The sequence below is a fragment of the Paramormyrops kingsleyae genome, chromosome 1 (assembly GCF_048594095.1).
Source record: "Paramormyrops kingsleyae isolate MSU_618 chromosome 1, PKINGS_0.4, whole genome shotgun sequence".
Lineage (NCBI taxonomy): Eukaryota > Metazoa > Chordata > Actinopteri > Osteoglossiformes > Mormyridae > Paramormyrops > Paramormyrops kingsleyae.
Window position 1 is genome coordinate 61,568,856 of NC_132797.1, and position 15,987 is coordinate 61,584,842.

General features: G+C 49.5%; 1 protein-coding gene across 2 annotated transcripts; it reads left to right on the forward strand.

The window, feature by feature from the left end:
* Positions 1-474: 474 nt before the first annotated feature.
* On the forward strand, positions 475-15,829 carry mcm3ap (minichromosome maintenance complex component 3 associated protein). 2 transcript variants are annotated; one of them, XM_023810064.2, is made up of 28 exons: positions 475-1,882; positions 5,798-6,027; positions 6,153-6,234; positions 6,369-6,507; positions 6,931-7,133; positions 7,229-7,368; positions 7,464-7,661; positions 7,741-8,009; positions 8,091-8,253; positions 9,218-9,372; positions 9,473-9,711; positions 9,815-10,011; positions 10,103-10,203; positions 10,298-10,429; positions 10,508-10,621; positions 10,706-10,858; positions 10,941-11,138; positions 12,112-12,180; positions 12,276-12,410; positions 12,510-12,663; positions 12,877-13,141; positions 13,296-13,393; positions 13,468-13,858; positions 13,959-14,210; positions 14,297-14,426; positions 14,677-14,856; positions 14,952-15,102; positions 15,196-15,829. In XM_023810064.2, the coding sequence occupies exons 1-28, from the start codon at positions 475-477 to the stop codon at positions 15,352-15,354; spliced, it is 6,105 nt and encodes a 2,034-aa protein (XP_023665832.2). In that variant the 3' UTR covers positions 15,355-15,829. The 2 variants fall into 2 exon arrangements, with proteins under 2 accessions (XP_023665832.2, XP_023665833.2); XM_023810065.2 differs by having other exon boundaries at positions 9,818-10,011.
* Positions 15,830-15,987: the final 158 nt, after the last annotated feature.

Below are 15,987 nucleotides of genomic sequence, written 5' to 3' on the forward strand. Positions count from 1 at the left end.
CTACATACATAATTTTATGGTTGCGCCTTATATCACTATACACACGCTTGTGATACTCTGTCGGACGCACTTTCCCATAATGCTCTGCAAACTGCTCGTATAACCTATAATACATAATTATTACAGGTGCTAATACAGATAGAGGGGAGCGCAGGGCTGTACCAGGGTAAACCTCTCAGCACATTTAAAGCGCCTTTAATTAACGTAAATAATCCCGTATGCAATCAGGTAGCCGCCAGCGAGCCCCGGAATGCGGCTCTTGACCCGGAAGCTGTTCATCCGCGCTGGAGAGACGGAGTTGGGAGGCACTTTGTTTTTGCATGAGCGTTATGACAGTTTGTATATTTCCGCAGATGTGATACAGGCGCGGATATAATCTCCCAGGCCTAAGGATGCCGAAATCTACCGCGCTATAAGGACCCTGTATCGACTTTTGACGGCCGTATTTTTGGGCTTTGGACTAGTTTTTGCACAATGAATCCGTCTGGGCTTTTCGGCAGACCACAAGGCGGAGCGTTTCAGTCTCCCGGCGCCCCGACCTCGGGGCTCTTTCCCTTCGGCCAGCAGAACGCCCCATTCGGACAGCCGCCTGCCTTCGGCCAGGGCGCCGTCCAGACCTCGCTCTTCAGCACATCGTCTGCCTTTGGGCAGACCGGTTCCCTTTTCGGGCAACCTGGCGGGACGGCGTCTGGACAGGCCCCGACCTTCGGCTTGCCAGGTTCTGGGAGTCAGACCCCGTCGTTTGGACAGAGCGACACCAGGTTCGCCCCCCCGGCCTCCTTCGGGCAGCCGGCCGGGGTCGGTCAGAGTTCTATTTTTAACCAAAGCTCGACTTTTCCCCAGACCTCTGCATTCGGACAGACCGCCGGATTCACTCAGCAGACGCCCGGCTTCGGCGGTTCTTCCGCTATCTCTCAGTCCTCCTCTGTTCCCCCCTCCTCGGGGTCTAGTCAGCCACTGAGATTCGGACAGCCGTCTGTAGGGTCGTCTTCGGTGTTCTCCCCGGGAAGCGTCCAGGGCCGCGGATTCAGCACTTCAGAGTTCAGCTTCAAGCCGTCAGACGCAGCTGTGTTCAAACCTATTTTCAGCGCCAGTCCTGAACCGGCTGGGTCCCAGGCTGTGTCCGAGTCCTTTGGTTCCAGCCCATCCAGCACCACTACTACCAGTATGGACAGCAGTGGGCCTGCTCCTGCTGCCTCTGGGTTCCTTTCTGGAACATTGGGTTTCAGCTTCTCACAGCCCATCGCAGTGTCCAGCAGCATCCTCCCCACTAAAGATGCACATCCCAGCACCACCCAGGAGTTCAGCTTCTCGGAACCAGCAGCACCCTCCGGAGGTGCTGGCAATGGCCTAGGTGGGGGGTCCTCACAGGCTGCCTCTGTCTCTAGCACCCCCCCTTACAGGTTCTCTGCCTCTAGCCTCCATGAGCCCCAGCCACCGTTTGGTGTTGTCAGGTTTGGTCCGCTAAAGCCCAAGGCAGAGGCTGGGGTTGTTTCGGTTGAGGTCCATGGGGGGGGCGGCGAGGTGGAGAATGCGGGGGAGGCAGCGGCTAAGGGTACCAAGCGGAAGGAGGAGATGGTGGAGCAAATATCAGAGGAGCCCCAAGTTGGTGCTGACTCCGCCCCCAGACACCCTCCCAAGAGGCCCCTAGTCCGGGGCCGGGGCCCCGTCAGCAGTATCTTTCGCAGTGCCTTGACCAGCATCCTGAAGACACCGGCCCCACAGACCCGGCGAGAGCCGAAGAGGATTGAGGAGCCACAGCCAGACTGGGGGGAGGCGGAGCACCAGGGTTCGATGCCACCGACTACCAGCCACTCACCCTCAACACCACCAAGGTCGCAGGCCCCCACCCGGGAGGTCCTTGAGAGGGCGGAGGAGTTGGGTGAGTACCCCTGTGGAGAAGCTCGTTGGGTTCGAAGTAGGGCTGGACGATTCATCGATTTTAAAGCACGTCGGACCCAGGGTTTAAAACTGCTTGTGAGAATAGTTTTACAAATTCATGCCGTGCTCCCTGTGTGACAGTCATTCTCACCAATCACAAGCGCCGTGCTTCTCGCGTGTCAGTCATGTTCACCAATCAGAAGTCGTATAAACAGCAACCCAAGAAGGCGTATAAACAGCAAACACGTGAAACCCAAAGAAAATGTTACATTCGCTGTGCGGGAAAATACTGATTCCGCTACTGAGCTGTAAATTGCCTTCCTATTTCATGGTCCGAGATTGTTTCAGAAAGGTCCTATCATCAATAGAACTGGCGAGCTCCTTTTTGGGCGCTTTTCCACCACACAAAGTACGGTACTTTCGGTACTTTCGCTTTTCCATTGAATTCCGGTCGAGTACCAATACCGAAATCTCGAGTACCGAAAGTGCCAAACCAGTTGGGGTACTTCTTTGGTACTTCGGTACTTTGGGGTGGGACTTGCAAACGTATTTGCTGTCGATTGGTTATGCAAATAGCCTGCCGCTGAAACACAAAATACAACCGCCATCTTTTGAAATACACAGCGAGAAACAAAATAAAAAGCAGTAGAAACAAAAATATAAAAAAGTAAAATGGAAGGATGGACAAACGAGGAAACACAGGCTTTAATCGCCATATGGTCGGATGAACAGATCCAGTGGAATTTGGATGGCATGACTCGAAATAAAAAAGTTTTTGCCGTTCCGAGCAGTTCAGTTTCCCTGTTTCCCCTGTCGCGCGCTGATTTGTACACGGTTTCGCTGTTGTTTTCATGTCTCTTTATGAGGTAAACAAGCCATATATTAATTTTAAAACATCACATGCCTTTTGTATGTTTTTTGTTTTTACAGATAATAAATGAAATTACTTAATTCGCTGGATAGAGGTATTTCTTGATGAAAACGGTATAATATTGCTTATAAGACTATATTATGCGCGACGATCTACTGTATTCACATGTAATAATGTACCTGAGTGATTTTCAGACATTTCACATACCTCTTTGCTTTAATATTAGGGGAAACATTATTTCCTGATAGACAGGAGAAATATAGGGAAACTTAATTGCCCGGAACACCGTAATACCAAGCCGCTTGGAAGAAATGGGGCACACGCGAAACACCGAACAATGCCGCTTGAAAATCAAAAAACATAATTAAATAATTTGTTTGCTTTCAAAAGACTGAATTAGCAGTAAGCTAATTCTTACTGCTTTGATCGGCTTAGCCAAAGTAAGTGTACCTACGTAAACGTAATTGATGGCAGCATGATTTGGATTTTACTGAATGTTATACTGTGATAGAAGCTGACATAACAATAAACCGCATTTTCCAGCCTCAACTGTTAGTTTTAATTTTGGGCTGTCAGTCAGGGGCGGTCACTGATGATGTTATTTGGCGCCGGTACCATTTTTTACACCAGTGGAAAACAGACATGAAAGAAGTACCAAACTTTCGGCACTTTGTGGAAGTACCGAAAATACGGTACCTGGTGCTGTGGAAAAACGCCCTTAAACACCAGCTGCGATATACTTCAGCGTATCATACCTTTTGTTTTTGTTAATAGGCGATAGCATTAGGATACCGCTAACCCATCAAGATAACAATGAGACAGTTAGTAATTCTCACAGCAGCGGAGTCGGTGACCCCCAAAAAAGCCGTAAAAGCCATAATAGTCGTGTTTATGTCATATGTTTTTGTGCTTATTAATTTAAGTATTTCCAAAGATTAATCTTAATCCTGCAACAGTAATAAATATAAAATATAAAATCCTTGCTTTAACATAAATACTAAAAGAACAGATCGCTTTAATCGGTATTACATTTGGGTATGGGCATGCAGTCTTATTTAGAAAAAATACAAAAAGAGACTCATATAATGTTTATTCATTAGTTTTGTTTTTGTCCGAGTGACAAAGCAAGGGAATGATAAGCCGATTCAGTCAAACTGCCTTTTTCTTCTCATTTCAAATAACTTAAAATTAAATTCTTTGGTCAGCTGCATGGAGTGAAATTTTCTGTTCTGTTCTGCACACACGTTTACATGTATGTAATTTTTATTACCTTGTAAATAGTCTTTAGGGTAAATAGTCTAACATTTTTGATGCAGCTAATTTTTAGTTCAGAATGGAATATGGATTTGCATACACCGAAGTAGTTCTTGCTTGTTCATTGCCGTGGGAAAAGTCGGTTCTAGTGTTATTAGGAGGGTAATCAGCATTACCTGAAAGATCGCTATTTTTCTTTTTGCTGCAATTGTTTTCATTATTACTTTATTTAACTTGACACACCACATCTTTAAATTCTCATCCTTGCATTACAATATAGACCAGTTAATATTGATGGTATCTTGTGCTACACACTGAATATTGAACTGAAGCTTGACATAAAAAATTAAATCTCAAATCATAAGAACATAAGAACTATACAAATGAGAGGAGGCCATTCGGCCCATCGAGCTCGCTTGGGGAGAACTTAACTAATAGCTCAGAGTTGTTAAAATCTTATCTAGCTCTGATTTAAAGGAACCCAAAGATTCATCTTGCACTATGTTATCAGGAAGACTATTCCATACTCTGACTACATGCTGTGTAAAGAAGTGCTTCCTTAAATCCAGTTTGAAATGTTCTCCCGCTAATTTCCACCTATGGCCACAGGTTCTTGTATTTGAACTAATGCTGAAGTAACTATTCGGTTGAACAGCATCCAAACCTGTTAGAATCTTATAGACCTGGATCATGTCCCCCCTCAGTCTCCTTTGCTTGTGTCTGAACAGATGTAGCTCAACTAACCTTTCCTCGTATGACATTCCTCTAAGACCAGGAATCATTCTTGTGGCCCTACGCTGCACCTTTTCTAAGGCCGCTATGTCCTTTTTAAGATATGGTGACCAAACCTGCACACAATATTCTAGGTGAGGTCTCACCAAGGAATTGTATAATCTTAGCATTACCTCCCTTGACTTAAACTCCACACACCTGGAGATATACCCCAACATCCTATTGGCCTTTTTTATTGCTTCCCCGCACTGGCGAGAATGAGACATGGAAGCATCAACATACACACCAAGGTCTTTCTCATAATCAGCTACCTTTATTTCAGTAGGTCCCATAAGATACCTGTACTTTATATTTCTGCTCCCTACATGGAGTACCTTACATTTGTCTATGTTAAATTTCATCTGCCAGGTATCGGCCCAGTCACTAATTAAATCAAGATCCCGCTGTAGCTGCTGAGCCGCTAGTTCAGTATCTGCAAATTTCACCAGTTTACTGTATATATTGATGTCTATATCATTCATGTAAATTAGGAACAATAGTGGTCCTAAAATTGAACCCTGCGGTACCCCACTATGAACGCAGGCCCACTGTGACATTGAGCCTCTTATAACTACTCGCTGCTTCCTATCTGTTAACCAGTTATCAATCCAGGTCGCTACAGTTCCTAAAATACCTGTCGCTTTGAGTGGGGGACAACATCAAAAGCCTTTTGGAAATCTAAGTAGATGACATCATAGGCCTTCTTATCATCAACTTCCTGAGTAGCTTCCTCAAAAAACTCCAACAGATTTGTTAAACAGGATCTACCTCTCCTAAATCCATGCTGGCTATCCCTCAAAATGTTATTTGAGTCCAGGTAATCTACCATTTTCTCTTTGATTATAGCCTCCATAACTTTACCAGTTATACAAGTTAGACTGATTGGCCTATAGTTTGACAAATCGTAATCGCAATGTTTGTCAGAAAAATCGTGATTGGATATTTTCCCCAAATCGTGCAGCCCTAGTTTGAAGCCAAGTACGGTTTTTGAAAAACTGAACTCTGTAACACTTGCCTCAGACCCTGAAGCTGAGACAGCATCAACAGTGAGACGTGCCCGCCGCCTGGACAGCACCGACAGCCTGGGGGGGATGTCACCCTCCGAAGCCATGGTGCTTCAATGCAAGAACATCCCAGCTAGTCTTAACAGCAAGGACATCCTGGGGGAACATTTCCGCCAGTTCGGACGTGTGCAGCGGATCTTCTGCAGGCCCCAGAAGAACCTGGCCATTGTGCACTTCCATGACCATGTGAGTGATGCCTTTGCACACCTTTTGTGGTGGGGAGCTTGGTCGCTGTACCTTTTGGGCTGTGGTCTCGGCCATGATCTTCCAGGCTTTCTGTTGCGTCCTCACTGTCTTCTGGTGTCTTTCAGGCTTCTGCTGCCAAAGCCAAGAAGAAGGGCAAACTGCTGCACAGGCATGAGCTCACCATCTTTTGGCAGAGGAAGAAGCAGAGTGAGTGACTGTCACAGTGCTCTCTGTCTGTGCATCAAGCCAAGGCCTGGGGGGGGTGGTGGTCTTTGTGACTCGTTGCAGCCTTTAATTCCCATATCAGCTGCTTCGATTAACTGGTTCTGTGTCTCTCTTAGGTCCAGGAGAGAAGGGCCAAAGGCCTCCAGATGGCCCTGATCCTCAGAGTCAGGCAGGGGGCTTTGAGTCACCCCCTGTCTGCAAAGCCCTCTCCAAATCCACCTCCAGCTGGTCCTCCAGCTCATCCCTATCCAGAGGGTAATCTTGTCTTTAAATTCTTTAAATCTTACCATAAGAGTAAATAACTCAATTTTGCAATAAGATGGCCGGGTCTTTATTAAATTAACAGTTAGGGAAGAAAATCACATTTTTGAAACCTAATGCAAGTTCTCTTAAAAAAAAAAAAAAAAAAAAACCTGGATCACTCTCAGATTTTTTTATATGTATATATTAGCCAAAAATATGTTGTATGTATAAGCCAAAAATGCCAGTTTTTTTTGAAGCAGCTTGAATTATGTCAGGTCACCTGGTAACGAAACTCTTTACCTCAGGCTTGGATTCGTGACACTAAGTCAAATTGAGTTCTCAGGCTGCTATGGCCCCCTGCTGGCCAGGTGTTCAAAGTAGCCCAGGTTTTGCCAGCCTTTAGAAGCTCTTCAGCGTTTGGTCTGTCCCTCTCAGGTCACCAGCCAAGAAACTCCTGGCGACAAAGGCCCTGCAGTTTGAGAGTGAGCCACAGATGGAGACCAACCCAGACAGCCTCGGATCCGAACATCCAGCCAGCAGCCTCCCCTCTTCCCTCTTCCACCTGATTGGCCAGGTAGCTGAGACCGCAGAGGAGAAGTATCGCCTGCTGGAGCAGCGGGACAAGATCCTGCGACAGGGTAGGTCCCCCTAGGGTCGTGTTGCTGAGCTAACCCCCCCCCACCACCCCACCACAAAAGTGAGTCACCAGCTGACACTGTATCCTCTGGCACAGCCCGGCCCAAGAGGACCGACCTGGACCTGTCCAAGGTGTTTGTGGGCACGTGTCCTGACATGTGTCCGGAGAAGGAGCGTTATATGAGGGAGACCCGGAACCAACTGAGCTCTTTTGAGGTCATCCCCAACACAGAGAAGGTATCACCACCCCGCTCCTCTTTCCTAATGCTCCCCCCTCCCCGTCGTGGATTGACGGACCACAGGCAGTAAATCACCCTCTGCTCCCCACGCAGGTGGACCACACTTCTGCCATTAAGGAGTACAGCAGGTCCTCTGCTGACCAGGAGGAGCCCCTCCCCCATGAGCTGCGGCCCCTCACTGTGCTGAACATGACCATGGACTACCTGGTTACCCAGATCATGGACCAGGGTGAGGACAACTACCGTGACTGGTATGACTTTGTGTGGAACCGCACACGAGGCATCCGGAAGGTGAGTGACATTCCTCTGTGTCTCATTATACCTGTGCCCTGCGGGCCTCGCCCTGACCCTTCTTCTGGGCCATCTGCAGGATATCACTCAGCAGCACCTGTGCGACCCGCTCACGGTGTCCCTTATCGAAAAGTGTGCCCGCTTCCACATCCACTGTGCACACCACCTGTGCCAGGAGCCCATGATGTCTTTCGATATTAAGATCAACAACGAAAACCTGACCAAGTGCCTGCAGAGCCTCAAGGAGATGTACCAGGACCTGGCCAGCAAGAACATCTACTGCACCCATGAGGCAGAGTTTCGGCAGTACAGCGTGCTGCTTAAGCTCAATGATGGAGACATCCTCCGGTGGGTGGCTGGCCGGCCGTCGGTGTCCCATGTCACCTTGGCACCACCCCAACTGACATTTCTTTCCCTCCCCACCCACAGGGAGGTGCAGCAATTCCGGGCGGAGCTCCGAAACTCGGCGGAGGTGAAGTTTGCTGTCCAGGCCTTCGCTGCTGTCAACAGTAACAACTTCGTGAGGTTCTTCAAGCTGGTCAAGGTGGCCTCGTATCTGGCTAGTTGCATCCTGCACCGCTACTTTGACCAGGTGGGGGAGCCGCTGCTCCGCTCCCTACATCCTCATCACCCCCAATACCTCACTCACCTGGACTAGAGATGCACCGATACCGATATTCGGATCGGTATCGGTGCCGATTCAGACCTATTTGATGGATCAGGTATCGGCCATGCGTGACCGATCCACATCCTATACTTACTAATTTAGTTTTTGGCAATCAATCGTACGACGGCTCTTTCCCATTTTACATGTGTTTTTTTGCTGCATTCAAATCGAACGCTATCGCTGCCCCTCAGTCTTTTTTGCTACTCAGTGGGAGTGAGTACAGTGACTTTTGCCTGCTGTGATGTCATGCGCATACCCTTCGCAGTACGAGGAGCGTAAGATAAGACGTGACGATCTGGGAGTATTTTATGCTTTTAACAGAAACCAGTAGCACAGCAATTTGCAATCTATGTAAAATAAAGTTTTGAGCTGGGAACAGCGTTTAATGGGTAATCCCGTTTAACATAGCGCACGCAACTGCGAGACAAAACAAAGCAATGGATGATTTGGGAGTCGCTAACTTAATTGGACTGTTTTGCAAACTCACTGCAGCTTGTGATACAAGAGGGGCTGCCATCGCAACAAAAGTGTAACTGCGCTGACGCCAATGGGAGAAAATCTGTGTCAAAATTTTAAGCATTCGCCACTTGTGTATACTTGCTTTGAAGATATTCATATTGAATTGCAAATGCCTCAAAAACGCTTAAAACAAACGAGGTGGAACAGTACGTTATGTATGTTTGTAGTAGCCTAATTAAATATTTTTTGTCATTTTTTCCATCTGTATTTACTAGCTTAAAAAAAATAATATATAAAGTATAACAAAGTAAAAAGAGCTCTTGTACCAGAATCTGTATCGGTATCAGCAGTTGTGTACCAGAATCGGATTGGAACTGAAAAAATGTGGATTGCCCATCTCTAACCTGGACCGCTCCGGTGCCCCCTACAGGTGCGCCATGAGGCTCTGCGAGCCCTGAATGTGGCCTACATCTCCCGTGGTTCCACCACATTCCCAGTCGAGGACCTGGTCCGGATGCTCATGTTCCAGAATGCGGGCGAGGCTTCGGACTTTGCGCTGCAGTATGGTCTCACGGTCGATGCAGGGTAAGGCTGAGCTGTGCTTCGTGGTCCCTTTGTGTTGGGGGGGGGGGATGCTAATCTATGATGGGTGGTATATTTTATTGAAACTCTGCCCTCCCCCTAGCATGGTGGAGCTAAGCCGGACAACGTACCAGGAGCCTGAGATCCAGCCGCGTCCAAAGCGCTCTGCGGCCATCGCAAGGAAGCGGGTGGTGCTGGTGGGCCAAGTGGTCAACGGCGCCCCACTGCCCAACCCACCCCAGCATACACCCGTCTACAGCTTTGACAGCCGCAACAAATACCGTGGGGACGGGCAGCCGGTGGAGGCAGGCAGTGTGCCCAGGGCTGGTGCGGGACCGGCTGGTGCGTCTGCACTCCACCTTCCACTTACTGTTAAGCTTCGTCCACCTCCTGACCTCTGGTCGTAATTTTGTCATTTTTCCTGCCCTTGCTACCTACGCCATAGCAGCCTCCTCTCAGAGACCCCCCTTGGAGCTGGATGCACGGACCCTCCAGTGCCGACCCAAGATGCCGAGCGACCCAGCAGAGTCAGCTGGCCCCCCTGGTAGGGAGGAGAGCGGGGCGCTTGGGGCATCTCCGCCGGAGGCACCACCAGTTGCCCCACCCACGCCTCCCCCACCGGAGCCTGTTTACACCGAGCAGGTGATAGATTGCTCATTGCTGCGTGTCAATCCAGGAGTGGTGTGTTGGCGTTGCTATAGTAATGACAAATAACACCCCCCCACCCTTCCAGGACATCACTGCGGAGGTAGAGGCCATGCTGGAGGAGGTGGTGCAGGTCGAGGCGGCTGAAGTGGCTGCCACCGGAGCCGAGTACATCTCTACTGCGCTCAGGTAGGAGGGTGAGCCAGATAGGGAGCAGTGGCCTCTAGAGTGTTGTCACACTCAAACAACACCAGTTTGATGATGAGTGGATGGGTTGTTGCAGCGTGTGCAACAGCCAGGTGGAGGCAGTGCTGAGTGAGGTGGTGGAGCAGATGCTGCGGGAGGTCTCTGCTGCTGAGATCCAGGCAGAGAGGGAGCATATCGCTGAGGAGAAGCGCAGGATGGAGGAAGCCAGGTAGGCCTCACCTATCTGGGCCGGGGGGGTGGGTGCGTTTTGAGGGGATGTGCCATCTGATGCGCCTGTCTCTGTCAGGAGAAGGCAGGAACACGAGGAGCTCCTGGCCCGGCTCAGCAAGATACTGTGTACCGAGATCACGCAGGAGGTGCTGCGCGATTGCATAGTGGAGACTGCCTCCACGGAGATCAGGTACTGGTGAGCTAGGGGGATCAGAGGTCATAGGGAGTGTTCAGATAACAGTATACAGGCTGAACGCATGCCCCGTCATGCCAGGTGTGCCCAGGAAGAGCAGGCAGAGTGTGTGGCTCGCAGCTCGCAAGACGTGTGTGAGGTACTGCTGGAGGAGACGCTGTGTGGCGAGCTCACCCTGCTGGCCCAAGACGTCCTGGAGGCAGAGCTTCTGAGCATCCGCAGGTTCATCAAAAGGTAAAGGGCAGTGGTAAGGGGACCAGACATTTTGCCCACATGTTCGCCGACAACCGGGCTTCACCTTGTGCATGTGTTGCAGGTGGCGTGATGTGGTGGCCGTGCGCAGGCAGTTGAAGCGACAGATGCGTGATTTTCCTGCTGCCCCCGGCTGTGTGGACCCCCGCTTCAGGCTGCAGGCCTTGGCCCCTAGTGCCCCCCCCTCACCCTGCCTGGACAGGCTGGCCCGGGGTGTGGTCAACCTGGGGCACGCTGGGGACCTCTCTGTGTCTTGCACCAGGTACATCTGTCTGACAGCATAATAATGCTGTCATAATATTCAAAATAGAGGTGCACGGATCCCACTTTTTCAGTGCCAGTATGATCCCGATACCTCAACATGAGGTATTGGCTAATATGAGTATGATCCAATACCATAGCTCTTTTTTTAAACTAGTAAATACAAATGGAAAAAATGAGTGCCAGAAAAGCTTTAGACTACTAGAAACATACATAAGATACTGTTCCACCTCATTTGTGCATCTTGTATTGAGCATTTTTGAGACATTTTGCAGTAGTTTGAATATCTTCCAAGAGAGTACATATGCTTAAAATGCCCCACAGTTTTTCTCACTGCCACTAACTTTTTCGCTGTGATAGCAGCCCCTCGTGTATCAAGCTACAGCAAGTGCAAATTGAGTGCACTTTTAGTGGGATTTTCCACTAAATGTTACTTTGTTTTTACAAAGATCGCAAATTGCTGTGCTGCTAGTTGTTTCAAGCATAAAATTCTTCCAGATTATAGACATGTTTGTTAGTTTGCTTCGCAAGCATGCAAGTTGCATTTGCTATCATCACTCTCTTATCTGATCCTTCCACTACAAAGGACATGCACATGACGTCATAGCAGGGGATGTCACTGCACTCACACACACTGAGTGTCAAAAAACAGGCAGTGTTAGCGTTCAGCTTTAATGCCACAAAAAACACATTTAAAAGGGGAAACCTGTTGTACGATTTGATTGTACCACTCAGTATAATAAGAAATAGGAGCTATCTTTTTACAGACTTCCAAAAACGAAATAAGTATTGAACATGGATCAGTCACATGTGGCCGATATACGATCCATCTGAATATTGGATCGGTGCACTTCTGCTTAATTACTGAGACAGTCCTTCCCAGAGTGACTTCCGTCCTGTCCGTTTATTTTGCTGGCCATTGATTTGCTGTAGTTTTAAATGTACCAATGCTGACATTCTGCTGCCTTCTGCAGGTTGGCGAAGATGCGAAGGGAAACCGAGCATCAGATGAAGGTCCACTTGTTCTACCAGCAGCTCCTGAGGTATGGTGCCAGTTTCCATCACATGCATCACTGTAGAGTAGCTGTTAGCCATCCATTACTCTCCGTGTGCTCATCCCCATCTCCATACACTTCAGCGAATCCGTGTGGGCGCCACTGGACCTGCTCAGTCTGGTGGCAGCAAGCGTCTCAAGCCCACCAGACACAATCTTCTGGAAGGCAGCCCTCTTGTTGCCAAGTGATCATGAAAGAGATGCCAGTGTTGCTAACCAGTAAGTGGGGAATCTGAGGGTTGGTCGGGGAGGGATGGGGGTGAGCTGAGTTCAGAGGTCCTTGAGCTTACATATTTGCCCCCCCGATCTCTGCTGCAGGATTTTGACAGAATGGCTGGAGTCCAAATTCGGTAGCTCAGAGAAGCAAGAACACAGGGAAATGGCCCCCAATGGACACATGCAAACCTTGAGCATCAGCAGCGGCCTGCGGGGTGTGGGGGAGCGCATGCACACAGTGCACGTGTGTGTGAAGGTGTGGCAGTTGGGGGGAATTTGCTGATGTTCAGCGACAGGCTTCATGCCTCTATGTAGCATGTCCTCTCATTAACGTTAGTCTAGCATAGCTTAATTTAGCCTACCATAGTCTGGCACTATGTGATATTAGTAGGTTCTGTGGTAGCACAGATGTTTGTCTGCGAAGGGTACAAGTGCAGGAAGTGAGACCATGTTTCTCACTGTGGGCCAGGTGGCCCGTGGGCCCCTCAGCGAGGAGGGCCAATTGGCATTGGAGAAGCGGAAGGAGCTGATGGGCATGGGTGCCCTGCTGATGCTGCTGCCCTCGGCAGTCAATCCCGGGGCTGACGAGGAAGACGGGGACATCTTCCTGTTATCCGCCCTGCTGCAGCTTCGGCAGATTCAGCAGGCTAATGCCTGGCCACAGGCCCTTCCTCTGGTGGTGGTGGTCCCTGGGCAGGCCGGGCACAGGGCCAGCGATGAACGGCTAGTGGAAGGTATGACACTAACCATATATACATGACAACAGGTGTCGCATGTGATTCGCTCACTTTACATTTAGCATTTCTCTTCAGGCCATGTTTATGTACGCAGAGTTAATACAGTAGGTTTGTTCCTCCTGTCTCACCATCTGTTTCCTTTTCCTCTAAGACCTGATGCTTCAGACACTCATTGAGGAAGGTTTGATTTCAGAGTACATGTTCATCCATATCCCCGAGACCACGAACGAACCCCGAGGCTCCGAGCAGGTGAGTAAGTATGCTGTCGCTGGCCCCAGTAAGACTGACCCATCCCATTGACTATCACCCCCGTATCCCCGCAGGTCCGCCATGCTGTCAGGTGGCTCGCTGCCCGCTCTGTGGCACCAGCCCAGCTTGTCTCGCAGACGTTGGTGCAACTTGTGGAGGCCGGGCTCTGCCGCGAGTTCGCTTGTAGGCTGCACCGTGATCGGAGGGACCGTGACATGGCGGGACTGCCCTCCCAGGGTCCTGCACCCGTCATCAGCCTCTACAACGCTGTGCTGGCTTTCTTGGCTGGCCTTGTGTCATCCCCGAGTCTGGCTGGCCTCTCCTGGCCTGTGGCAGAGTTCTCGGTGCCAGGGGGTGGTGACTGCCTGCCACACTTGCTCTGGAACTCGGCTGAGCACCTAGAGTGGCTCCAGGGGGCTGTCCTGAGCCTGCGGCTGCCCGACTGGCAGCTGCCAGCCGTGAAGAGTATGTCCATGCCTCACATTCGGAATTCGGATTTCTTGCTAAGTGGCTGCTTGTTAGTCTGTTTCCTTAAATTGCTGCTTCCACCCCCCCCCCCCCCCAGCTCCTTGGAGCCAGCTGGTTGCCTCCATCTTCCAGTACGTGTCCCAAATCCCATGGTCCCGCCACAGCCAGCCACTCCTTATGTCCCAGTTGGAGAACCTTTTGGAGAGGCTGCGTCAGGACTGCGTGGGCCGGGGTGGGGGGCCAGACGAGGAGCCCACTTTCTGGGAGGTGCCCTGGGACGAGATTGTCATGCTCTGCGTAGAGCACCGACTCCGGGACTGGAATCCTCCTGGGTGTCCCGTGAGTGAAGGTGAGGGGTGGGGGCCTGACGTTTGGGGAGGGGTGGGGGCCTATTGAGGATGCCATGCAGGTGTGAACCTGTCCCACTATCTTCAGATGTCATCAGTGATGATGGAGAAATTCCGGTGTATTTCCTGAGCGATGGGCTGCGGGGCTTCATACAGCCGTCCTGCTGGGTGGATGCTGTAAAGCAGACGCACAGGGACAAGCAGCAGGAGAAGGCAGGGTAAGAACCAGCCAGCCATGTAAATCTAACACATTCCAGATAGACTGTTAATAGTGACCTGCTGATTTAATGAATATTATTTCCTATTAAATGGAAGAAGAGGGAAAGCCATCAGCTTGCTTTCTGGCCTCTCCCAAGGGGGGACGTTATGCCCCAAGGGGGCAGTGTTTTAAATGATTCCATACTTGCTAATATCCCCCAAGAGTGGCCTACAATCCTGGCTTCTTATCCAAAGTCGCTGCCGTTGCAGGTGTCACCAGAGCATGTGGCCTCACCCCCGACTGGCCCAGCCACGCCTCCAACAGAAGCTGTTTCACAGCATGGTTGAGGACCCCGAGTCCGGATCCGGTGTTGTCCCTGTGTTGGACGCTGCCTCCAGCCCCCAGGACCTCCTGGCACGCATTGAGGAAGAGAAAGCACAGAGCCGCAGGTCTGACAGAGAACAGACATGCTACACGCATGTACTGTCTCATGCAGGTTGTGGCATAAACACTGAGCCCTTTGCCGTTTCACTTGGATCTGCAGGTTCGAGGACCAGCTGCGTACCTGGCTTGACGTCGAATCCCTAGGCCCCTCCTCTTCCTCCTCACCACTTTTCTTGCCTTCCTCCCTACTGTCTGTACCAGAGATCATGGTGCCCTCCCCAAAGATGGCTGCCCCACCCGCACTTGCCCTGGTATTGACCCCGTGCTACACAGTTGCTCACATTTTAACACCCCAAGCACCCTATGCTCATTAGTCAAGACTGTTTCTGTGCCCATTTTTGTAGCAGAAGGAGCGCAGTGTCTGCAGTGACCAGGTCAGCGGAGCTGCCATTTCTATGACATGGCGTCTACAGGAGCTGGAGCAGCTGATCTCTGCAAACCGGGAGGAGGAGCTCGCGTGTGAGCTGAAGCTAAGCTGCCTTCTGGACATTGTTGATGACTGAGTGTCATGTGACCCACCTGATGGCTGCCATTGGCTGCCACAAGTTTTGTGCAATGTTTGATGCCTGATTTCTGCAGTACATTTACTTGTGTGGTACTTGCACATATATTGCTTTGAACAGTATGATGTACAGTAATTTTCTTGGAGTTACCAACACAACATGAGGAGTGTTATAACTGGGGGGAAAACATGTCATAGGAAATGGACAGTTTTAACGTTTTAAGGCTTTTTTTGCAAATTTAAATATTAAAATTTTATTTAGGAACCGAGGGCTAATTTTTGTTGCTTTTTTCCATCATGAAACTTTGTTTATTGTACTTTTAAATTGAATCATGATTTGCTGCAGAATATCTTTAAAAGTGACTCTGTGACGTTATTTGCCCATATTAGACACTCATAAGTGTGGTTGTTACTGCTGTTAATGCTGTTTCTTTAACATTTTGTATTGTTGGTCAAAATAAACAATTTAGGTAATATCTTCATTGTTTTATAAATTGCAAAAGTATATTAGTCTTTTACTGGAAAGAGATTCTTAAAGAACTGTCATGCAGCTCAATTATATATTGACATAATTATGTAATTGAACTGAAGATCACAGCAGGTCACTGAGCGCCTTTTATCTGGCTGGCTGTTT